The sequence below is a fragment of the Manis pentadactyla genome, chromosome 1 (assembly GCF_030020395.1).
Source record: "Manis pentadactyla isolate mManPen7 chromosome 1, mManPen7.hap1, whole genome shotgun sequence".
Classification (NCBI taxonomy): domain Eukaryota; kingdom Metazoa; phylum Chordata; class Mammalia; order Pholidota; family Manidae; genus Manis; species Manis pentadactyla.
Genome location: NC_080019.1, coordinates 154,437,032 through 154,462,500, shown reverse-complemented (window position 1 = coordinate 154,462,500; position 25,469 = coordinate 154,437,032). Strand labels below are relative to the sequence as shown.

Below are 25,469 nucleotides of genomic sequence, written 5' to 3'. Positions count from 1 at the left end.
TTTCAAAATTATCAGTTTTCAAGAATAGGAGAGCAAGGAAATGACCATATTTCTTTTCCTCTGAGTACTTCTAAAGAGCACAGACTCCTCCTAATCTATTTCTAGTACACTTTTATTGGAAAGGAAACATCACACAGTACTTGAGAGCTAAACTGCCCAGAGTAAAACATGATTGTTTTCCATTGTATTCCTTCCTCTTTGTACTATGTAGGCTTATTTTTTCCCCTTTATATATTTTCCAAAAGAGCAATGATCCCACCACCCCCATCAAATTTTTTTAAAAGAAACTTTCATATCTTTTAAGCAAAAGTATTCTTGATAAATGGATGACACTTATTAGTCTAAGATAAAGTGGTCTGAATACCACAGTATGCCCTCTTTTACAACCATTACACAGTTGAACTGGGGTAGCTTCCAACCTCCAAAACATGCAAGCAGTAAATATAATAGGAGTCTGAAGCTTTGCTTATGAGATAATGAATCTAGTTCCTGAACCTGATGACCCAATCAGTTTGTATGAACCAACAATTTATTTTCCAACAATTTCTTCAACTCTGGAAATGTTGCCAATCAAAATATACTCTTGGGAGAGATTCATCAGTGATAACATGTAACTGCTAAAAGTCAGGGATGATATAAAGTCTTGGATGGATATAAAGCAGCAAGGAGAGTCTAGGATTTCTTGCTGTTGCTGTCACTGCAAAATCTGTTACAAAACTCACCATGAAGGACCTATGGAGGTACTGGGGAATGAGATGCATTACTACCCAGGAGAACGGAGAGAGGCAGACAAAGCCCTGCTCCTTCACTTATACTAAGACTTTCACTCTGGCTGCAAACTGTGCTAAGTCCCTGACTTCAGGACTCACTTCCCTGAGCACAGGATAGGTGGCCACACTATTCTATACATTCATAAAAATGAAAATGAAGCTACTGTGTTTAAAGTACATGAAACAGGATTTCATATTATTAAAGTTACCACTTTCCCTTTTATATCTTTAAAATCTAACTCTTATACATTTGACCTGCGCTTCCTGTTTTTTGGTAAGAGAAACAGCACATGTAGTGTTCACATAATCTTTATTTCTTTCACTTTTTTTTTCAATTCCTTGCTGTCTGTAAATTTTGTATGGGAATGCTTTCATGTTAGATACATCCATGTTACCTCCTCTGAAAGGATTAGGAACTCATCATAGGACCAGATGAGAACATAATTCCTAACCCACCTGTATTAATGAACAGCTTACAAGGATAGAGCAAAGTTTCTGCAGAACCCCCACGTAGCTGAATAAACTCTGATATTTTCAGAAATATTTGATGGTGGGGTAATCTAACTGGGCTTCTCTCCTCAGAAAAATTTTACTCCTATTTTCTATCTCTATTTTTCTGGAGTATGATTGGCTTTGATAAAATTTTGGAGATGAAAACAGGAAGAATGGTTAACATCTCAGTCACGCAAACAACTTTAAGTAGAACAGTCACAATCATTTTTAAGTTGTCCTCTTGACTATTCTAAACTAATTCCATAATATGAATCAGACTTCTCATCTTTCAAGCCTTCCTTCCTGTTTTCCTATCATCCTTCTCATTTTCTTAGTAGCAAAACAAGTTTTTCCACTGTCTTCCACAGAGGAATTTGGGAAAACTCTTGATGCACATGCACTCATTCAAGGAATTTTTCCAACCAAAGGCAGTTATATATCTCTATGAAGACTTTCCTGTTTTGGTGTATTAACTTTAATTCAAATTCTTCAGTTTTATAAAAAAAATAAAATTGAAAATCCTTGTATATAAATATTGTCTGTATTTACCTATGCATTTTCCTATAAATCCATGAAAGTAAAATTAATGGATCTAAGTGTGTCAATATATTTCAACATTCTGCTTAACTGCTATCCAGAACACATCTTCAAAATAAATATTTATTGTCGTATCATTCTCTGAGGCATGATACATTAACTTCAAGCCATAAAATATCTAGAACATACAGTTAAGTAGGATATGCAAAGATTCTCTACACATTAGAACACACTCAGAAAATTAACCGAGAAAAAGATCAATAGACATGATCCCATAAAATTGTAAAGTCCTCCCAAAATATTAAGCATTGAGAAATGAAAGCTGGGGAAACTTCCTTGCTTTCAGCTAGAGATTCAGTTTCAGTTTTTACTCAAATTCTTAACCCCCTGTAACTCTTTCTAGCTTTTCCCACCCAAGGAGAAGTTTATCAGAGCCATACAATATTAGAAGACTGTGTATGTGTGTGTGCATTCAAGATAAAGTCATACTTCAGTAAAGCCAATTGTATCTGCTTTTGTGTTGGCCTTATTCTATGCAGCAAACACTTCTACACTTGAACTTCTTTTCCTCCCCCTCTTTTCCCCCTAAAATAGATAGGTATCAGTCATTCTTATCCTTAAGTGGATATTAAGTAAGTGCATTTGGGATGATTTAGATTTAAATTGGAAGGTAAGAAACTTCACTTCAGAATAAGTTACATTTTTTTGTAATTCTACAACTGACCTTTTGCCAGGGAGCTTATCATTGGAATACATTAGATTGGTAAATGGGCATTTTATTTCCCAATTGCCTATGGATCAGTGTGTGCATGTCTTCAGAAGCAAATCTTACATGGGAAAAAATTACAAGTGAGAAACTTTGGAGGCTGAAGCTAACCTTGATATCCAACATATTAAAAGACAACTTAGGGAAAGTTCTTGGAGTTAACATGATGTATGTAAGCAATATATAAAAATCTTACATACAACAAAAACAAAAATCATAATCACTCTGATTTAAGAATACCTAAAGGAGATAAAAATGACCAATTCACATGAAATAGTTCTTAATTTCACAATGAAATAGAAGTGAAAATTTTTAAATCAAAAGTTGAGTGTAACTGCAGTGAACAAGACACTCACTCTCTTGAACTTGGAAAATAAATACATTAGTGACAAATATACCAAAGAGGAAATTCATAGTTTTTTCCTTAGTTTTATAGGTACCATATAAGTTTCCTGAATTCTGGTGCAACATCAGGAGCAGAAATTTCAACCAAGCTTTTGGAGAATGGGATCCTTATCATACTAAGTGTGTGTGTCTCTGTGTGGGGGGCTTGTATATAAAATCATAATCCTTTACAATTAAAATATCAAATTTCAGAAAATATCAATCTAGTAAAGTTTGGCAAGAAGTCAGACTCTGACAGTCTAGGTAAATCACCTGCTTTGGGAGAAAATAATTTTAAAGACATGTGAAATACACTCTGGCATAGAATTAAAATAATTTTTATGACATAGCATTAAATAACCATATTCTAGGTATTGTATAATGATTAAAGAGAAACATTAATCCAATCATAATACATCTTATAAAAAGATTTATTTTTATAAATTAGGATTAATCCCTGAACCAGAGTGTTGTAATGATGATAATAATAACGTCAACAAACTCAGATGTATGCAAAGAGATAAGTAATCCATTAGATTTGTTGGCAGATCTTTAATTTTTTCAATTAATCAACTATTCAAAGTCCAGTTTGTCAAAAAATCTAATTATCTCAATTCATTTCTTAAAATTTACATCTTTATATTATAGGGAGGATGAGAACCATAGCTGGTTGGATTTGAAAATAAGAATATTGTAACTTAGAAACTAAACTGATACTTCTCAGTGCTTTTTAAAATGACATTCTAAATGTTCTAATCTAAATGTCAACAGCTAATCATGGGTAATCTGCTATTGATTTTTTGTTTAAAAATGCCAAGCTTGGCAGAAATTTCTCTCTCTCATGTTTCTACAGAGACATTTCTCAAATATAAAATATAGGATCTCTCAAACAGTAATTTACCAAATTTATCAAGATAGACAGTAAAGGATATCTGCAATTTCAAAGTTATGAAACTGCTAAAAACAAATCTTTAATAGATTTTAAAAAGGGTAGTACAATAACACAAGAAATTAACATGGTAGGAGATGGCAAGCAACTATAGAAACATTTTTAATCTTTAAGTTAAACATAATGTAAAGCATATGGGTACTGTCAATTTAACCTTCATCTAAAATAATCAGAAAATAAATATGTATAATGCAGCAAAATTTAGGTTTTTGTGGTGCTGTATTTTTAAAAGCAGCCAACAATATTAAGTATAATATTTCTTAAAGAACATGACAAAATGTTAATGAAAAAGCCAAGTCATACCACTTACTTAAAAGGTCTATTTTCAATCTAAGACTTTATTTGCTTGGATATTTATTTTTTATTTATATACATAATGATTAATCTTCAAGTGCAGAATAACAAATTCAAAGAAAGTTAAAAACTGAGGTCTCTGGAGGAGTCTTTATAATTCTCTTATTATTTTAATATATTCATGATGATCAATACTGATAAATGTTGATTTTCATTTCCCATGTGTAACTCAACCTTATTTGCTTGTAAAATTTTGTATTTATTTCCCTTCACTTTATCTTTGCTATATTGCTAGTATTTCACAGTCAGGTATATCTCCTGAATTTCATAACACTGTCCTTAAGGTCAAGGGAGGCAAGAGCAGATCTTATTTCATTCCTAGCAGTCATAGAAAGTAATGGCCAATTTATGATCCTGGGCAATATATTGAATGAATATTTATTTTTATTATCTGCATATATTAATTCATAGATCCCTGAGAACTGTACTTTTATTTTTCTATTTCTTTGAATGATAGTTCACAGATGTGAACTTCTTTATGGAACAGCTAAATCCATATAAGTCAAATATATAAATTAATTTTTTAATTAGTCACTGACATATAAATAGCCTCATTTATATCTTAGATTCGCAGAGGTTAAGGGCAGTGGCCTGTCTTTTTATTTCCTGTGCTAGCACAGTGTAAAACATAGTAAATATCAATATATTTCATTTAAAAATCAGATGAATATATACTTACTGCTGAACTACTTAGAATTTTCCTACTCTAGGAAAATATATATGAACAATATATTAAGAACTAAAGTGTTTATATATAAGTAATAAAAATAAAAATGAACAAAAAAACAAAGGTAACTATAGCTGTATTGGCTATATATTTCAATGAAAAAGTATTTGAGAACTTAATAGTAGAAACAGGCTAACAATTTTATCTGATTTTAAAGCCTTGGTAACATTTTTAGGAAAAAATTTCATTAGTTTTAACAAGCATATTAAAACTTTAGAATACTAACCATTAAAATAAATTCTTAAATTTTAAATATGCCTTAGTAGGTAATAGGGCCCTTGAAAAATCTAAAAACAACGTATATAGATAACAGAGTTCTGATAAGACTAGTGAATATTATAAAGGTTCTTACACATGTAACTTCTGCTAAACTACCACTGTTATTTTAATAATGGGTGAAAAATGAATATAGTTCATTTTTCAATCTATAAAATGAACTTATTATAACACTCTAACAGTATTGTACTGTAACTTTTTGTTCTAATTTAAAAATTACAAAAAAAGCATTTGGAACAAGTTTTAGCTATTTTAAACCATACTAAGCAATATGCTATACCAACAACATACACTTGTGAAATTTTGTGCTTCTTTTTCAAATAAAAATGAGGTCTCTTTCTGACAGCACCCTCATTAATATGAGCACATAAAATAGCCAAAGTAACAGTGAACTTGTCTGATTAAATGTTCTTGTATCCTAAAATTGTCCTGGCTATTACAATCCTGCCTTTTTGGTAAGGCATTATACTAATTGTTAACAAGTGGACCAATGTACAGATTTTCATTTTTGAATAGACAAAACTTACGATTTTGTGCAATGCCATCTGCTAGTCTGCTCAGCTGTTTCCTGTCATACTTAACAGCAACTACTAATTATTTTTAATGCAACTACTTGCATTCACAAGATAAATATTATCTAAGTAAACTTTAAATTTGGAGGGAGACAGGAAGGACATTTTCAATGTTTTTATATTAATTTTTAGCTAAGATTATTTGTCCTCAATAAACACTTCTATACTTGTAGAGATTAATGAATCCAACAGAGTATTGTTAGCTATTTATAACGAGACTCCATAAAAAGAGGTTCAGTTTTAAAGTAGCGTAATTCAGCTTTTCGGTCCTCTCCCTGTTTTTCTTTAATTTTGTTACAATGACAGCCACTTAGCAACTGCATTGTATTTAAAAATAAATCACAGTGTATTTAGAAAAAATTTATTTGTTGGCCTCCATTAGAGTTTAATTCTCTTTTTATACATTTAATTTCTATTATCTTTAGCAATATTAAAGTATCATAACAACATAAGGTACAAATTTCTGCCTTTAAAAGTAAAAACTAAGGTGATATTAAGATATGATTCAACTCAAATTTGGGAACCATCATTTCAATTAGTTTTAGATATTTCTTATTTGAAATACATACCAATTTAATGCCTTTATTTCCTAGAACACAAAATATTTCTATTAACTTGCTTAAAATATACCTATTTATAATCATCATAGGTAGGTAAATTTCTACACACTGATTTTTTTTTAATAATAGGCAAATGCTTTTCCTTATTCTAGATATTACACTTCACATACTTTCTAAATATTTCTCTTTGCAATGCTCATGTACCACATAAGTATAATACAGTACAAACCTGAAAGAATATATAATTATCTACTGTTATGTTATTAGTAAATTAACACAATAAATTTATAAATTATGTGTACAAATATTTACATACAAGGCTTACTTTTTATTGTTTCTAGATATCCACAAAAATACCTAGCATTACAAGAGAAAAATAATAGATTAACTGTTTCTATCTCCTGAACATCCAGTTTCTAAAGAGATGTTATCTTGTATCTCTTATGATCAAAGAATAGGTGTGACTTTTTACACCTCAAGTTACAAAATAAAAAGGAAGGAAGAGTGATGACTTCTCAATTATATCTACCAAATACAGGTAATCACACAGGCCAACAGCCAGAAGACTCAGCAATATCCTGGGAAAGCTGCTGAATGTATTTTTCAGGACATGAACTGAAAATACATACTTTCATCCCAATTCTTGCTCCAAAGTACAGTTAAAAGGTATACTTGCTGTTATTTGAAACTGGGAACTTGCATCTTCAACATGAATTACAGTTTATTTTAATAATAACCCACTGTAAATAAATATACCAGAATAAGTCAGTCTAATGTCCTCTGAACAAAAAAGGTCCCTCCATCTGTCTGTGGAAAGCCATTACATATGTGAAATATTTACTTTTTGCACACATGAACATGTTTTTTAAGTCAGATGTTTTCTTTTCATGTAATTAAACAGAACATATACCTATCCATAAAACATTAAAGATTCTTGTGAAGCACTTTTACAAGTGAAACACAGAAAAAGATTGGTAATTTTTTTACTCCTTTACCCCTCTCTTTCATAATTAATCTGCAATTACATGAAGAACATTATGTTTACTAGGGGAGTAAACATAATGTTCTTCATATAATTGCAGATTAATGATAAAAAATTCTATATTATGAGGGTTGATCATAAATACTGTTACATAATATATAAAATGTATTTTTCTAATTTATTGTGAATCTAATTTGAAGGAAACAGAAATTTTCTGCCAGACCTGAAAAGACACTGGAAACTCTTCATTAGATCATATATATTCTGAGAGGGAAATTTCTCTGGGAACCCTTACATATGGTAAGTACTACCAATCAAATAGTAGGCCTTCAGCAAATAACTGTCTAAAGAATGTATGTCTTCATTAAATTTTAGAATATTTATCATTGAAAACTGAAATTGTATATCCCATAAGTCATATGTTTATCTAAAGGGAGTAATTGTAAATATAGTATTTTCAAGAATATTCTAAGGCTTAAAATAAAATGTAAGATTTACTAAGTTTGGATATATGTTTTAAAATATTTGGAAATGTTTAAAGGAAGCATCTCCAGAGTATGGATTTTCTAAATACACCAAAGTATACAGAACTGCTGTTTACATTAGGACTTTTTAATACTTCTATGTATTTAATAATTGCATCCACATTAAATTACTAAAAGGCAGTTCAAAGTAATGGATAGTTAACTGGTCAGGGAAGGTTTTACAAATATATGCAATTTACTGTCATTTGGTAGTAAGCCTAAGAGTTTCTTCCCTCATCCCTGCCCCCAAGAATATCATATACCCTAAAACCTCATTTTCTGGGTTTCTTACAAGCTTTCTGAGCATTTGTTTCTCTTGATAAAGAAATGCAAAGAGAAAAGACTAATGGAAAATATCTGAAAACACCTGCCTTATAATCTAGTATCACTTAGATTTTTTTTTTCAGTAACAGTAATCTGATCATACCTAAGATGAATAAAACTGGCACATAAACCAAACTTCCAACTATTGCTCTTTATTTGCAAAGAATTAGACTCTGTTGGATTACTATACTGATTTGTGAACATATCCCCCACCCACTTGTGTCATTATCCATTCTAACGAAAATAACTATGTATAGAAACTTATGTCAGAAATGTATTAACAAATTTTATCTGTTGATCAAATGAGTATACATTATGTACAGTGGTTTGAAATAGCAAAATTGTACTTTTAAAGTATTTTAAATCATAGTTTGAGCTGAATAATGTAGAAAACTGGCATATCAGCCTCATCTCTCCTATCCTGTCAGTAATCAATCATTACATAGCAAGACCATTTTTATGAGGAATGGAAAATTTATCTGGGTCTCTTGGGAAAAATGATATAAATATTGAATATCTATGTTTATTTCTCTGTAAGGATAAGATGGTCCCATATGTTCTACCTCCAAAATATATCAAATCTATCTTCTCTCCATCTCCACTAACACCACTTCTGGCCAGGCCACCATAAACCCTATCCTAGACAATAGCAACAGACTCCTAATTTTATTCTTGCCACCCTCCAATCATCTATGCTCATTAGTCACAACACTATTAAGTGAAAACTGGTTAAAATTTTTTCAATAGCTTTCTATTTTCCCCTAGAATAATATTAAATCACAACTGTTTATCATGACTCCTTTTCTTTTCTGTGGGTTCTGGTTCTTATCTTTCAAACCTACTTCATGCTACTTTCTAGCTCAATAAGCTCCAATCACCCTGGACTCAGTTTTTCAAGCATGTCAAGCTCATTTTACTTCAAGGTCACTGTCTGGGCATTCTCTCTTCCTAGAATGCACTTCTCACTCTACAAATAGTTCTCCTTCTTCCACAAGAATCTGGCTTAAATGTCACCTTCCCAGACAGGCCTTCCTACCATCACATTTAAAACAGCAGGTCCCTCCTATTATTCTCTTGCAATGTTTTTATTGCTTCCTTCATAGAATTTCTAACAACTTTCATCACTTTATTTAATTACTTATTATTTTTTGGTCAGTTTCCCTTACTAGAAAATAAATTGCATGAGGGCATAGATGATAGCTGTATTACTTATCTTTTTTCTTCATCATCTAAATATTAAATTCTAGAAAACAGTAATAAAATAAGGCAAAAGCAGAATTTCCATTTTTTAAGGAAAAATGTCAGTTTAATAAAATTGCAAGGTAATCAGAATGTTGTAGATGCAGTATATCAATTTTTGTTGCACACCTTATATATACATTTTTTAAAAAGCACACCTGTAAATGCATAAACAATTTAATGCCTCTGCTTTAGTCTGATTATATGACTGACAACAAACATTGGACAAAGTAAACCTATTTTGATTACTTAACTGTATTGATCTCCACCATATATATATATACTCCCAAAAAATCCTGAGTTAAGAACTCAGTGAAGAAACTTCTATTACTGCTGGGTTTAGCTGGTATACAGTGTGAGTAGGATCTATTTTCTCACCATTTGGGACAAACGGAGTGTAGTTCAAAGTATTTGTATGTGTGAGGAAAGAGAGATTACGATATGGTTCCTATGATAGGGAAAGAGGACTGGTAGAGGGAAATACAGAAAAATCTATGATCCCTTTTGTATTTAAGTAGTTTATACTAGCAATGATTAGGGAAGAAATCAAAGGATTTATACTCTAATATTTTTCTTAATATTTAATTTTGTAACATAAAAGTAACACAAATTCCTTACAGAAAAGCTTGAAAATATTAAGTAAAAATATGTAACAATCATTAATTTTGGCTTGTGCCATTAGATACATATGACACCCTTTAGGAAAATCCAAATAAAACTGCTTTATTCATTTTGCTTGGAAGAAGAGAGCCTTTAAGAACACTGTATAATTTTGTGCAAGAGAGCGTTTTTACATATGGTCTTATCCGAAACTCAGAATAACACTTAATCAATGCATAATAATGACATTTTATCTCTCTACTTTGAATATTAATCATAATGATTGCACAATGCCTTAATTCAATGTGTAAATGTACAATAAAATTACCCTCTAGGTTGGTTTTATACTTACATTTTTAATACTTATGGCATGTGATTACAATCTCTTGCACCTTTACAACTATTAATAGTTTATCCAGGAAAATGAATTTTAGCTAAGTGAAAGGTCTTTTAGAAACATTGTAAATTATGCAGTTTTCTTTAACAAAATTTTTAATATCTTCAGTAAAGCTCACTCGAATTTTCTAAAAAAATTCAATTTATCCCCTTCTATAGATAAAAGGACAGTCAGATTTATAGTTTGTGAACAATACTTACAGCAGTCTCACTAATTTTAGGCTATGAATTTTATTAAGCAGGTATTTTTCTGCTCAGGTCTGTTCACTGTATTTACAAAAACTCAGTGGATTTTGCACTCAGTTCACTCAAAATCATAAGTTCACCTTAACTAACAAATCAGACTACTGTTTTACTTGTTTATTTCATTTGTCACTGAATTCCCTGGGGGGAAAAGACCAATTTATACAATCTTGGTAATAAAATTAACTCACTAGACTCTAGTATCCAAACCATATTTTCATTTAATGAATTATTTGAATATTTATTTTCAGAAACATGAGTCATACCTTAAGCAACTCTTTTAGACTATACAGTACTGTTTGCCAAAGAAGAGTAATCTTTGACTAAATGGACCACTGGTGGCTACTAAACACTGTAATTTATATACATAGAGTTACTTACATATGAAACAAGATTGTGTTTCCTATTTACCTAAGTGCCCAATACAGAAATATGAGTTTTTATATATTAAAAATTACTAAACTAGGTAATTTTTAAATAAAAATTACCAACACCTAATAAATACTATGGCTTTAGATAAAGGGAAAATTGATGGAATAAAAAAAATTTGAATATAAGTCATGTTTTCACTTAATCATATAAAGTGGTCTAGGAAGCAACTCTACTTTTTGATCAATTCAAGGAGGTTTGGGTAATAGGAAGAAAGAGTCAAATTGATTTATTTTGCCTTTATAGTGCAGAGCCTCAAAACAAGTTAAAAGACAAAAGTTGCTTCCTATAGTCAAGTTACTTATAGCACCATATTAAGCACCATGTTAAAAATGAGGTAGTTTACTTGCTGTCTGCCTAAGTATGGAAAACTAGGAATGGGGAGGAGGGTTAATCCATTCATTTTAACCTTGAAGGATTCCATGTTATTTGGTAAAAATATATAAATAACATTAAAAAATTACTTTGTGAATATCCTTAATCAGGAGGAAAGTTATATAAAAATGTATATATGACAAATTTTAAAAATAAAACATGAGTTCCAGTAGTTTTTAAGATGAAAAATTACTAGGAAAATGAACGCCATCTCTTTAAAATGCTAATTATTGCTGATATTTATTATGTGTATAAGAAATCTAGTTTACATTTTTACATTAATCTTTCTACATTGCATACTATAATAATTCTGTTATGCTCAATGTTTTTAATGTTTAAATATTGGTAAGATGTTTTGATTCATGTTCTCTATTTAAAAAATTACAAATTAATAAAATATTCCAAAATGTTCATAATTTTGAAATTTGATATTTTTATTAACCATTTAGTGTGATGATTTCGGTATTCAAAATTTATCCCAAGGTATTATAAAGCATGATTTCTAATTACTATAAATTTAGGCTGTAAAAAGCATTTTATAAGCACTCATTTGTGACTGATGAAAGAACCTGAGCATATTTTCTCTATAGTATTCTCTTGAAAAATACCTTTAAATTTGACCCTTTTTAGCCTTTAGGTACTATATTATTCAAGTGTAATTTCATGCATAGCTTGTGTTTTTAGTATAATAATACAAATTCAAATTCAGAGTTTCAGTAAACTATATTTAATGAGCCTATTTAACTTACGGGTAAAATGAACAATACTCATTCACTAATAGGAAGTTAATCTAATTGATAAGAACACACATAATTTACGTATATTTGGTAGTTTAGGTAAAATGTCTTTTAAAAGTATGAGAAAGTCATTAAAATAAAATTTGCTACAAAAAATTGCCAACTCCTCTATGCCCCCAAATAAGAATATCTGAAAGGTCATATTTTAACACTTCACACATTTTGATAGAATGGCCCTTTAGTCACTTGAAGATTCTGATACATTTTTATGTATGTTAGTGTCCCCAGGGCCTAGGATGGTATTGTTGTATTGTAGGCACTTAATGAAAAAAGAAATGTTGACTTAGGGAAATTATTACATGGAAAATAACTGTTAAAATATTTCTATAAACTTGACTGTGAAAGTACACATTTCTCTAGTATCCCTAGGTACTAACATACAGTACATTAAAAATGTCTGACTTTGCAATTACTAAAAATTGGTTTTCTCTCCTGAAATAAAAAAAAGCCAACTAAATAATCACATATGTTTTTAAAATCTCCTGTTTTCAATGAGATAGATAAACTACCGCTTCAACATTTAATGCCAATAGCCTTTAAAAACATGGAAGGGATGTGTGCAAAGGTGTGCACTGCCATGGGAGAGTGGCACCACAGGTGGCACTTATTCTTTGCTACATCTTCAAAGGCATGACTGTTAGAATTTCCAAAATTTATATGTGCATTTGTGATTGCAGTCTGTCAGGTAAAAAAACAGAAATAATTAGCAAAGCATGTCACAAGTACCAGTTGTATAAACAAAAACTGAATATTAATTCTGAATTATATTTCTAAATAAAATAAAAAGGTCCTGTGTGTTTATGACCAAAAAAAAGGCTGTTGTTTTATCTGCCTTCTCTCTTAACCTTCCCACACTCACAAAAATTGTGCACACTTTAATGTCACCTGGCCTTCACTTCTATATCTGCAAATTATTTCAAGGCCTTAAATGTTAAATGAGAACTGTAATTGAAGTTTTATATTTGAAATCTTAGAAAAAAGTGTGGCATAACAGGTCATACATTGGTGGTCATTGCAGCACCAGAAGAGTATCCAGCCCGGTACTTGCTAGAAAACTTTTATGTTTGTTCGCTGCTTAGTCTAAGAGAATTTAAATTATGCAGCCGATGTTTTTTTTTATAGATCCTTAAATGTGCATGCATAAAGACGGTGAGATATGTCTCGTAAAGATTGATGAAAAGAAGTAAAGGTTCAAAAATTCTCAGTGCCTTCTATTTGGCAAAACTGACGTTCACTTTTCACACACTATTCAGCTTCATTCTACCACTTTACCTACAGAAATGAAGTCTTCCTCTAAAAAACCTGCCAATGACTCGACTTTATGAATAGGATATTCACAACTTGGAAATCACACTTAGTGCTTATCTTCCCCACCTGCTTTCCAGTGTCCCTAAGAAAGAGAAATCACAAGAGATCTGTGGACATCTGGTCCAGGAATAATTTCGAAAGAGTCCATATTTTGTCTGGATGGGGTAAGGGGGCCGCGGATCGGCAAGGGCGACGTAGCTACGAGGCAAAAGGCATTTGGCCACAGGGTCGAGTAGAAGCGATCTGCTTTCATGAAGGCCTGTGGGAGAACCTACAAGGTACCGTGCTGTGAGCCACCACCAAAAGCCAGGGTCTCCATTAAGCCTTCGCCGTGGAGCCTGACCTCCTGCGGAGACAGCGCGACGGGGAGCGGCTCCGCGGCCGGCTGTGGGACCCAACCAACTGTGCCTGATGCTCACGCATCCGCTTAAAAGCATTTGGAAGCAGAAGGGACCGCAACTCATGATGCCGCCAGTCCCGGACGAAGTGGACAGGGCACCCTGATGAGCGGACATCCTCGACCCTCCCGTGTGGTGAGCCCAGAGAAGCTTACCCCAAGACAAAGTTACCTGCAGGAGGCGACCATGCTCTGGTCCTCGGAGCACCCGCCTTCTCCCGCCCCTCCCGTTTCTCCGCTCCGTCCCTTACCTTGGTTGTTGGAGACGTGACTGCAGTCGCCCGGCCAAGCTGTTAGCAGAGGCAGAAAGAAACCTAATGGCAGAAAAAATTCCCGGACTTCGCAGCCCCTCATGGCTCTCCGCGTCTCTCTCCGCCTTCCCCTCAAAGAGAAGAGGCAGCAGCGCAGCCAGGTGTTCTGCGTAGGGTAGGGGTTCAGGTCCACGTCTTCCTCCTCCTCCTCTTCCTCCTCCACCCGACCCGCAGGCGGTGTCCCGGGGCGACCCCCGCGCGAGGCCCCAGGGGCAGGGTACGAAGGTCCAGGCTGCCCAGGTGCCGGCGCAGCTGCTTCGGAGGAGGACGCTGCCTGCGGCGCCAGGGAGCTCCTAGCGGCTGAAGGCGAGCGGAATTGCATCCACCACCGTGTCCCGCTCGCGCGAGGACTATTCACTTGGGCCCGGGAGAGCGCGCGCGCAGGAGCGAGCTCGGGCTGTGCTTGGGGGAGGGGAGCACGGGGCGGGGGCGGGCGCCTCCCGGCGGGGGCTGGGGGAGGGACGACCAGGTGCGGCGGGCGGCTCCTGCGGCCCGAGCGCCTCTCCGGACCCAAGTGGGCACTTGCAGAGCCCAAGCAGCGGAGGCGCAGCAGCTGTGAAACGGCTCGGGTGCCGCGGGAACTTTCCTCGGGCCAGTGCGGCGAGAGCCAAGCGAATGAGGCCAGCTACCGAGCTGCGCCCCAGCCCCTCGCCTAGGTGGCGACGGCAGCGGCGGACAACGCTAACTCGGCCGCGTCTGCGCTACACCTCGGCCTTGGCAGCCGCTTTTCCGGGCATTGGTAAGGCCACACTTAGTTCCCCAAGCACTTTGCTCCCCATTCCTGGCAGCAGCGCCGAGCGTCTCTGGGCTAGTCACCTCCTGACAACCGCTTTCCCCGACTTCACATTTCCGCCGCTCGAAGGGGTGAGTTCTGCGGGCGGCGCCTAACGGCGGTCCGGGCGTGAGCTGGAAGGCGGAGGGCCAGTGTGACCCTCAGCGCAGGTCTCCCAAACTTGCCCACCAGGGCGAGCGCTTCAGCTTTGCGGCCGCCGCCTCCGCTGCTTGGAGTCCTAATAAAGCTGAGAGGGAGCGAGCGGCTGAGGAGTGTCACATCACGCTGGAGACCGGCGGGGACCTGACGCCGGGGTTCATTGAGGGCTTCGCGTCGGAGGTCACGAGCACTGTCGCAGTCGTGGGCGCTGGGATTCCTGGAGCCCAGAGCACCCGCGGCATGGTGGCGTCGGACCGCGCGCTCAGAGAGCCCAGCGGCTGAGCAGCGCGGGCCACCTCCGCCACGGCGCCGGGGACGCGGCGAGCGAACCGCTCTCCCGGCTCAAGTGCCCCTCTAGGTGCCCACTCCTTCCCAGCTCGGGTTGGTCAGAAGCAGCCGCTCTGGCTACTCGGTAGGACCAAGAGCCCTCGCCCCACGGCCCGGGCACCGCGCGGTGCTAGCAGGGAGGGGGGGCTCGGCGCCGCAACCCCCACGCTCTCGCTCCGCGGCTGGCGCGGGTGCGGAAGACCGGCCGGGCGCGCCAGTGCCGCTGAGCTCCGCGGGGCCCGGCGCTCGGCTGCTGCCAGTTGGGCACTAGGGGGGGTTAGTCGACAACAAAATGCCTCCTCTGCTCGTCGGTGGAAGCGGCTCCTCAAGCAGGAGCCAAAGGAAGGAGGAAGGTGCTCAGGCTAAAAGCATAGCGGGTTTGTTAAGGGAGCGCCGAGCACTCGTACATCGCTCTCGTGGGGGTTCTGTAATCCTTTATTCGCTTTATTATCCTCGTCGTTTTCTTTCTTGAAGGAACTTGGGCTATCCCAATCAAGTGAAGTTCAGAGTACCTCAAAACTCAGTGTTCTGAGGTAATATTTATGGCAATGGAGAAAAGTGAACCTAAAAGAGAAGACAGCGGTATATAAAGGGTTTGGGACATTTTCTAAGTGGGCAAAGGGCACGGGAGGGAAATGGCACAGTGGCAGGAGTTGGGAGAGTAGTAAATGAAGGAGCAAAGGGTCAGCGTTGAACGCTTTTGCAGAATTCTGGAAGAGAGAGGACCCTGCCATTCGATGCGTTTCGGCGCTGCATGTTTCTGTCACACACGATAGTTAAGGGGTTTCAGTTATTGCCTTATTATATAGACACTTGGAGACAGAAAAGGAGAGCTAAGGATGCCCACGTCCAATTCGGCTGAGTGGAGACAAATGCTAAATTCAAGTGATTTTGAGAATGTAAGAAAGGTTTCTGATTGGTGGCTGTACTTTCGCTCTTATTACTCAAACACTGCATCTATTTAAAGATGCCCACGCCAACTTAAATGTATGCAAACCACTTCAGAAAAAATAACCAAGTATTGGAGTTATATATTGGTACTCAAAGGAGTAAAATCTGACTTTGCTACTGATTTTAACATTTTACTGGTTTTGACTGGCTGCATGGGCATTTGCAAACTCAGTTTACAAATTACAAACTGTAAAAGCCTACATTTTGATATATAAATAGCTATGTCTAAATAAATGTTCTTCAAATATTCATTATACTGATGTTTTGATTCGAAATAATCTTTATTTGCCGTCAAAGAATATATTCCCATGATCGTATTGTAATTAAATTTGTATGTTTAAATATTTACTTACAGTGAATAATTTTATAGACTTCGTTAAAAACACACCAGAAGTTTTTCCAAAGAAGACACTCCTTATAAATGTCTAGAATGTACTATTTTATTCTGATAAACTGAAGAAATGTATAATACTATTAGAAATATAAACCAAGTTAATCCATTTCCAAACTTCTAGTTTATAAAATAACTAGACTTTCAAGGAGATGTTTTAAGTGGAACACCACTAAAAAGTAATTCCAAAAAAATCCCTAGAGTAAAAATACGTTAATATTAAAGTTTTAACGTAATTTTTTTTACTATTTTGCTTGAGTATTACATTTTTAGAAAGTACATTAAAAATAGAACACCAAGAACATCCCATTATAATTGACTGGAAGAGAACAGTTTTAATAGATGGAAGGAAGAAAGGAAGATAAGAAGGAAGATTGGAGAAGGAAAGGAATAAAGGGAGTGAAAAAAATGAAAAGCTAAGGTTCATTTCTAGGGCTCACAGTTATGAATAGTGGTTCAATATCCAAAACATAACTGTTACTTCACAGTAGCAATATCCGCTTAATTAAACTGAGTTTCTATCTCTGCCCCTACCTACAATTCACAATTTTTGTCTGTTTAAATAATTAATATCACTTATCTGGTAAGATAATAGTCATATTCTGGATTTAGTTTTTAAGAAAAAAATTACAAAATTTTCCTCTATTAAAATGAAACATTTCATATGTTTAGTACTGTCTGTTGAATGTCTAGAAGATACCTCTTAAGTAAAAAGTCAACTAGAAGAAAATGAATTGAAATGTAATTATCATGATCTTTGACTATAGTGAGATTCCATGGGTGTGACATGCTTATCAATTTGAAAACATGATTGTAAAAAGAGTTATCATAACCATTTAACCATTTGTTATATACTATATATGTGAATATATGTATATTTACATTCACACAGATATACACCCACAGTGTGTATATGCATATTCATTCTAAAATATCTGTTGAGCTCTTTTTATGTGCTCAGTTGTCTTCACTCAGAGAGGAGATGATGGTAATATGACTAAAATATAATTTGTTTTGTTTTTAAAAGCTAAACTTTTTAAAAAATATATAGTTGTGGTTATCTTACGTGAGCTAGGAGCAATTGCACTTAACAGAAATGTACTTCCTTTTTTATTTTCTAGCAGTGTAGATATGTGATAGTTTCAAAATTATAAGCCACTCAATGAACCAGATGCAATATTCATGTAGATTTATCTGTACTTGTCTGTTTGAATCATACCCTTATTCAAAAAAATTCATGTCTCATTTTTCAGTATAGTTCAGAATTCTTTTGTAAACTCTCAGACCATTGTTCTTCATGATATATGCGATCTGAATTCAGGTAAGAATGATTAATTTTTTATTAAATTAAGAGTAAAAGACCCTAAAAACTAGTCTAAGATTTAATTTGTAGTAGAAACATTAGTATTCACAAATACTATTTGCCTTTTAAAATGATTAGAAAAGGAAAGACTTAACCTGCAAATAATTCCTTTCTGGGAAAGAAAAGGCTTAAAATGTTTACTACTCAGCATGTTTGAAGGTTTGAGAAAGCCTTAAGTATTTTGTTCTGGTGGAAGAGTAAATTAATCCATTTATATCTGTAATTTGCTTTCTCTGAAGTCAAGGTAGAAGCAACATAAATAAAAAGTGTTGATCCTCAAGTATGTCAAAACATCAGAGCTTAAAATATTAGTTTATTATTTTGAATAGATACAATTATCCAAGGGTTTTGTTAATATGAAATTTAGAGACATGCCGCAAAGATTATTATCATGTTATCAACTTTAAAATATAAATTAATTAAAAGATTGAGTTGTATGTTTTAACATACAGACAGCAGAGGTAAAAAAATACACAAAGACAAATATAGTTATTTTAAGGTTCTTTCCTATAAGAAAATATGTAATCAGTAGGAAAGCACAAACCTTATTTATTTCAGAAACATTTTTTTTGTTAGCAGATAATATTTTTCTGAAAGAAGACATTCAAAACACTGCTGGGTATTTTAGTTTACTGTTAGCACAGCAAATCTTAACCTCACAGAAAAAAATGCTACACAAAACATACTATATAGTTTATTCTACTGTGATATTGCATTTTCTTGTATAACATTTTATAGTAAAAGAAAATACATAAATATGTCATATATATATAATATATACGTGTATTTATACTTAAATGAAAAAAATTCTATCTAGTAGTTTTCTATTCAGTACCACTTACCAAGCAAGATTTTCATATTCATTTGTGCTGAGCATTATAGGGAAACTACAAAGATTATTTGGATTTAGTTCCTAACCATCAGATGTTTATATTATATTGAAGGCACAGACATAGGAACTATTCCAATATAAATCAATCTATGTTATCTCATAATGGAGTTCCAAATTATAGTTATGTAAGAGGAAAGGAATCATACCCTCACCCTGTAAGGCATGGATCTCTGCAGGTACTACTTTTGCTTGAGTTAAACTTACTCTTGGTATGGATTGATTCAGCCTTTGAAAGCTCATTCATGAAATTTTACTGACATTTAATACAAGTAAGGTTATGTACAATGACCAAATAATTCAACTATATTCAACTAACTTGGATTGTTTAAATGAAATGTATTTCATTATCTGGTATCAAGTACCCACAAAAAGTAATTTTAACAAAGTTATGTAACTAATTTTTTTAATGATATATTTAAATTTATTTCAATTTTGCAAGTAACTTAGTATTCAGTTTATCATTCATGCCTCAGAATGACCAGTTATGTCAAAACATCCTTGTTTTCATTGAATTATAATTAATATCACTAAAGAGTATATTCTAAATGTCACACAGGGAACTAATGATAGAAGTAAAGCTACCTTTAAAAAAACCTCTGTATTTTGAAATATGCCTATTTTCATCATAGCAAATAAGAACAATTTCACAGGAATACTGCTGTTAAATTCTATTCAAGGAATAAAATCAGTCCTTCAAAATAGACTGAGTATTTATCTTGTATTATACCTGCATTAAAACACTTTATGGCCTGCTTCAGGAAAAGGCAAAGCTACATTTTGCAATAAAAATACTTGGGTATGTCAGATAGTTAAAGGTTATATTTATTAATAATATTATTCATGTTATTAACCATTGTCAACTAAACATTTTAATTATTTTGATATGAATAATGTAAAACATGTTCTTTTACTACAAATTGAGATAGATTAAAAGTATCAGATGAAGAGAAGTGATTACTTAATGCATCTCTTGAGCTGGATTTTGTGGGTACAGTTCTTTTTTATAAAAATGTTTCTTATAATATTTCAGTATAGTTTGAACTCAGGTACCATGTTTGCATTTTTGAAGTCTGGCACTTTTTGGTGCATATTAAATTTGATTAAAAAATAAAAGAACAAGTCTTGAGTGACATCCCATTATGTTTCCAGGTAAGCTGTTAGTATAACCCAATAAAAACTTAAATATGCCTAATGTTTACATTCTATGTCAGGGTTCTATATCATTTTAATCACTCAATGAGCTAGTGTGTTTCTTTACTATGACTGTTAAATGTTTGCATGGAATATAAACATTTCTCTTATAATTATTTATAAGAACATCATCTTATAATTATTAGATGATTAAATATTCTATATAACTCATTACACCAGTTATTTGACAATTAACATATTATGGTTAATATGCTTACCTACCTTTGATATAAATATCCAGTCTTCCCTTGGACCTTGAAAAATCTTTAAAGAACAGAGAATGTTTCTTTTCGTCCAAACAAAAAAAATATGCTTAATATTTATGTTACGTACTATTTTACCTTTTTGTTCAAATTTACCATCCTTATTAACTTTTTCATAAAAGATAATTTAATATTTACATATTTCAACTGGAAAAAAATACCTGCTTACTCTTTTTCTATTTGTTAAACATCTTTAAATACTTCAATATAACTTTATAAATTATTATATATAAATAATATGTATTTCATATATGTAATTAGGAGTTGTTATAAATGTGCTGTTTTGCAACTTGGGGAACTAAACCCTACTACAGAGCCTATGTGAGACTCTAGTATTTCAGTGTTAGATTCCATTCATGCTCTATAGTACTAAAAGCACACTGAAATTCATAGTATTTGGAATTTGGTTGTACTATCTTTGCTATTTGACTCGTAAAAATAAAATTTTCTGAATTAATGAAAACAAGCATGAACACTAGGCTGACTAGGTCAAAGGTTATTCTTGATTAATGTGCTCCTAATTTAGTTTGCGTCATAGTTTGAAATATGTAACAAATGGGAAAAATATTCATGCTTGTTTTTGAGTATTTTTATCCAATGATAAGAGTATAAGAAAATTTATCACTTACTAAAAGCATATACAAATTTCAAATAAAACATTAAGGTTATGTGTTATTAATCTAAAACAAATGCTGTACATTAATATTGTCCAATAGAACTTAACTGCAATGTTAAAGATGTTCTGTATTTGTGCTATCCAATATAGTAGCCACTAATTACATCCATTTATCTTGCATAATACAAGGTAAACACTAACTATTTTGATGGACTAATTTAAATACTTGAAAAGAATTTAACAGCAGTATTCCTGTGATATTGTTATCTTATTTGCTCTGAAGGCATATTTTAATATAGAGAAGTTTTTTAAAGGCAGTTTTACTTCTATCATTAATTGTTCCCTGTTTGATATTTAGACTATACTCTTCAGTTATACTAATGACAATTCAATGAAAAACAAAGTTTGACACAGTCATTCTGGGACATGAAAGATAAATAATGGTATGTTACTAGCAAAATTGAAATAGATTTAAGTATATCATTTAAAAATCAGCTACATAGACAAGAAACTGTTGAGTTTTTTATATTAGGCCTAACACAAGGCCTATTTTATAATAAAGAGTTAACTATCTCATGTAATTTATTGAATACTGTACTGAAAGTGAAAACCAGAATGGTTGTATGGGTACAGAATGATTTTAAATGTATCAGTTGTTTATCCCCATGCTTGGCTGATGGGGAGTGAGGCTCACTGCCTCTGTCCCACATCAAGAGAGAGCATCCTACTGGACATGCCTAGACAGGGAAAGATCAAAATTCAAAATTCAAAGTATGATGCTTACTGAATGTGTATTGCTTTTGCACCATTGTAAAGTCAGAAAACCCTAAGTCAAACCATTGTAAGTTCATAACCGTCTATTTTCATTTCAAAAACCAAAATGAAAAGGAATTTTTTTTGTGTGTGAAATGGAAGCAATAGGAGTCAAGCCATTCTAGACAGCACCTTTTCAGCAATCGCCTACAATTCAACAATAGACAGTGATAAGTGACTGGTAGTTACCATGGTGGAAGGGTTAGGGTGAGTGAGTGGGGTGGGTGACGGGAATAAAGAGGCACAAAAATCTCAATCATAATGTAAGTTTGTCACAGGGATGGAAGTGCAGCATGGAGAACATAGTCAATGGCTCTGTAACATCTTTTTATGCTGACAGATAGTAACTGCGCTAGTTGAGGTGAAGGTTTAATAATGTGTATAACTGTTGAACCATGATGTTGTATACTTGAAACCAATATAATATTGTACATCAAATATACTTCAATTTTAAAAAATGCACTTAAAAAATAATAAGAGATAGCATATAAAATAAGTAAATAAAACAATAACATTGCCGACAATATATATTTGCAAATGTAAAGCTTGGAGAATAAACTACCCAAAATTCCTCAGGTAATTAATTGCTAAGTATTTGCTCATACTCTTTGTGGTCAACCTGATTTCTGGCCGACCAAATGTTTTCTGGATAATTAAATCTATCATTACTAATTCATGTGGTGTTAAATGAAATGAATAAGCTCTAAAAATTAATAACTAACATTTTTGTGGGAAATTTAAATTCTGTTGATTATTAATTTTTGAATTATATTCATTTTTGTTATTTTAAAAGTCTAGTAGAAATACAAATCTAAACTCTCCAGTTGTGTATAAAATTTTAATGTGTTTAACAATTTTCAACTCCAAGACCCAGTCCTTGGAATAAACCCATCTTAAATATTTGCTTAGTTTTCTAGTTGTTATCATTATTTTAGATTGATGTTGTCCAATAGAACTTTCCAAGATGAGAAAATTGTTCTATTCTGCATTGCCTTAAAGAGTAGCCATTTAGCTAAAAAATACTTGAAATGTGGCTAGTGTAACCACAGAAATATATTTTGATTTTATTTAATTTTAACAAATGTGTACTTATAATTAAATATCCACATGTGGGCTAGTGGCTACTGTGTTCGATAATGCAGCTATAGATAAAATGTAGTTTTATTGATTTATCAAGTTTAGACTGTATCTTCTCACTCTGTTATGAAAATGTGGAATTAATCTTACCTACAATAATTTCTATTTTCCTCTGTCTCTATATGCTGTTAAATTATCTAATTTCACACTGATCTTTAATTCTTTATTGGCAGTATCTCTTGACTCCAAATTTTAAGGTTTCAAAGTAAGTGAACTACATTTACATTTCTCTCTCTCCTTGACATAACCTTGTTAAATATAACGTTATTCTTATCGTTATCATCGTTTTATAACATAAAGGCTTACTTAAAACATATATATTGTGTTCAGTAACTGTGATTAAGTCTTCCATATTTTGTCTATGATTTACACCATAAACTGTGTTCATTATATTTTACTTACGGAAACATTAGTGATTACATGTATGGAGAATGAAATTCTGTGCAAGCATAATGGTCTAATGGCTCAGATTAAACAAAACTTCTCTAGGACTTCATTAATTTACAGCATTATTCTATGTATTAACTTTGCCAAATGCATTTAATACACTTTTTTTTTTTACTATTTTTTTCAAATTCCTAGGTTATTTTCTCTTTTTAATAAAAATTGTCTTCTTTAAATTGTAAGCTTTATCTAGCACTGATTATTTCTGGTATAGATAAACAATTGTTAAATTGGACTTTCATAACCCTTTATTTTAATATTTAAATTTTCTGTAGCCCAACATCAACTTAGTTTATTTCTTTAAAAAGAGCATTTGGTATAAAACCCAGACTAGTTGTGTTTTAAAAAATTACTATAGTCTAACATGTCTGAAAATTTGTATTATTCTCTTACAGTAAATTAATAGTTTCAGTGTTTAATTCTAAATTGAAAATTATTTGCCAGCAAAATTTTGAAATCATGCTCCATTGTCATCTAACACTGATGAACATGTTTATGTTAGTGATTTTCATTTCATTTAAAATGTTTCATTTCATTCAAAATCATGTTATGTTTGATGTTAGTGATTTTCATTTCATTTAAAAGTGGATCTGGCCTCCACTTTTCTAGAAGCATAACTATTACACTATATAAAAACATCTCTGTTTTCCAAGGTTAGTTGTTTATTTAATTGACATACTGCTTTGGCGAGAGAGTGTGGAAGTGGGCATTTACTTTCCATAAAAGACTGATTATCTTTGCTTTTCATTCATTTTTCTAAATGAAGGACTGGACTAATTGAGAAAACAAGCTAGTGCATACCTTCTCTGTTATATCACATTTCTCTTTACAAATTAGGCTTCTCTTCTGCACTGAAGTGCTGACTGAAAGTTTACTTTGGACTGCCTAGGCTGGAAACAGTCGGGCTACTTAGGCTCCAATCCATCCTAATGCCAGAATAATGAATTCGTTACTCTTGAGGAAAACAAAAACCATTTCAGAACCTTTGTCCTCCAGAGAAATGCAGTCCTGTTTCTTTAGAGGTAGGCCCTTGAGTTTGTCCTGGATCATATATTGTTGTTGATTGCTCTGTGGTGCACAGCTTGTCTCTAGAGCCCCACAGGAAGGATAACCCTTATCTGTGCTCCATACTTCTATGGATGCTGATGTGTGTAACAAATGTTAAAATTTACGTTTTGATGGTGAGCAAATATCAAGATGTAGCAAAGCCAGATTACTGTGTGCATTTACAAAGGAACTTAACATGATCTATTGTGTGTGTCCCCTGAACACATCTTCTACAAAAGGATTATAATTTAGAGGGGAATGATTATTAAGAAACTTCCAATGAAACATCCGTTGTCTTGCTGTAAAGATTAAATGGCAGTTACATGTTGGAAGGGATCCATCAGACCACTTCAAGCTCAAAATGTATTTGCTTCATGTGGAAGACATAGAGGGCTGGCACATGATTCATTCTTGATAATCCAGTTTTTTATTGCCTTTAATTTAGAAACATAAAACAATAATTTTATTATACTCATGGACTCAATGGGGCAGGAATTAAGACGAGGCACAGCAAGGAACAGAACTCACCTCTATTTCAAAATGTCTCTGAGATTTCAGCTCAGAAGACTCAGTAGCTGTGAACAACTCAAGGCATCTTCTCTCACGTATCTGACAATTGATGTTCACTGGTACCTCAGCTCAGAAGGTCAATCAGAACTCCTATTTTTGGCCCCTTCTGTGGTCTAGGCCTCCTCAGAGAACACAGATCCCACATCTCAATGGGAGGAATATGAATATCACATGCCAAGAAGAGTATTGTGTTTTGTGTTTTGGAAGATCTTGTGCTTATT

At 33.8% G+C, this 25,469-nt stretch overlaps 1 protein-coding gene across 6 annotated transcripts in view; it reads right to left on the bottom strand.

Moving 5' to 3' along the window:
- EPHA6 (EPH receptor A6) overlaps positions 1-14,926 on the bottom strand; it is a 932,734-nt gene extending 917,808 nt beyond the window's left edge. For 4 of the 6 annotated variants that reach the window (XR_008997600.1, XM_036916570.2, XM_036916571.2 and 1 more), the window contains exon 1: positions 14,253-14,926. Coding sequence is in view for 3 of the 6 variants with exons in the window: in XM_036916570.2 (XP_036772465.1) it covers positions 14,253-14,634 (382 nt within the window). In the remaining 3 variants the exon portion in view is untranslated. The remainder of the gene's footprint in view (positions 1-14,252) is intronic. The other 2 variants (XM_036916573.2, XM_057501976.1) reach the window with 2 other exon arrangements.
- Between the last annotated feature and the right edge of the window lie 10,543 nt (positions 14,927-25,469).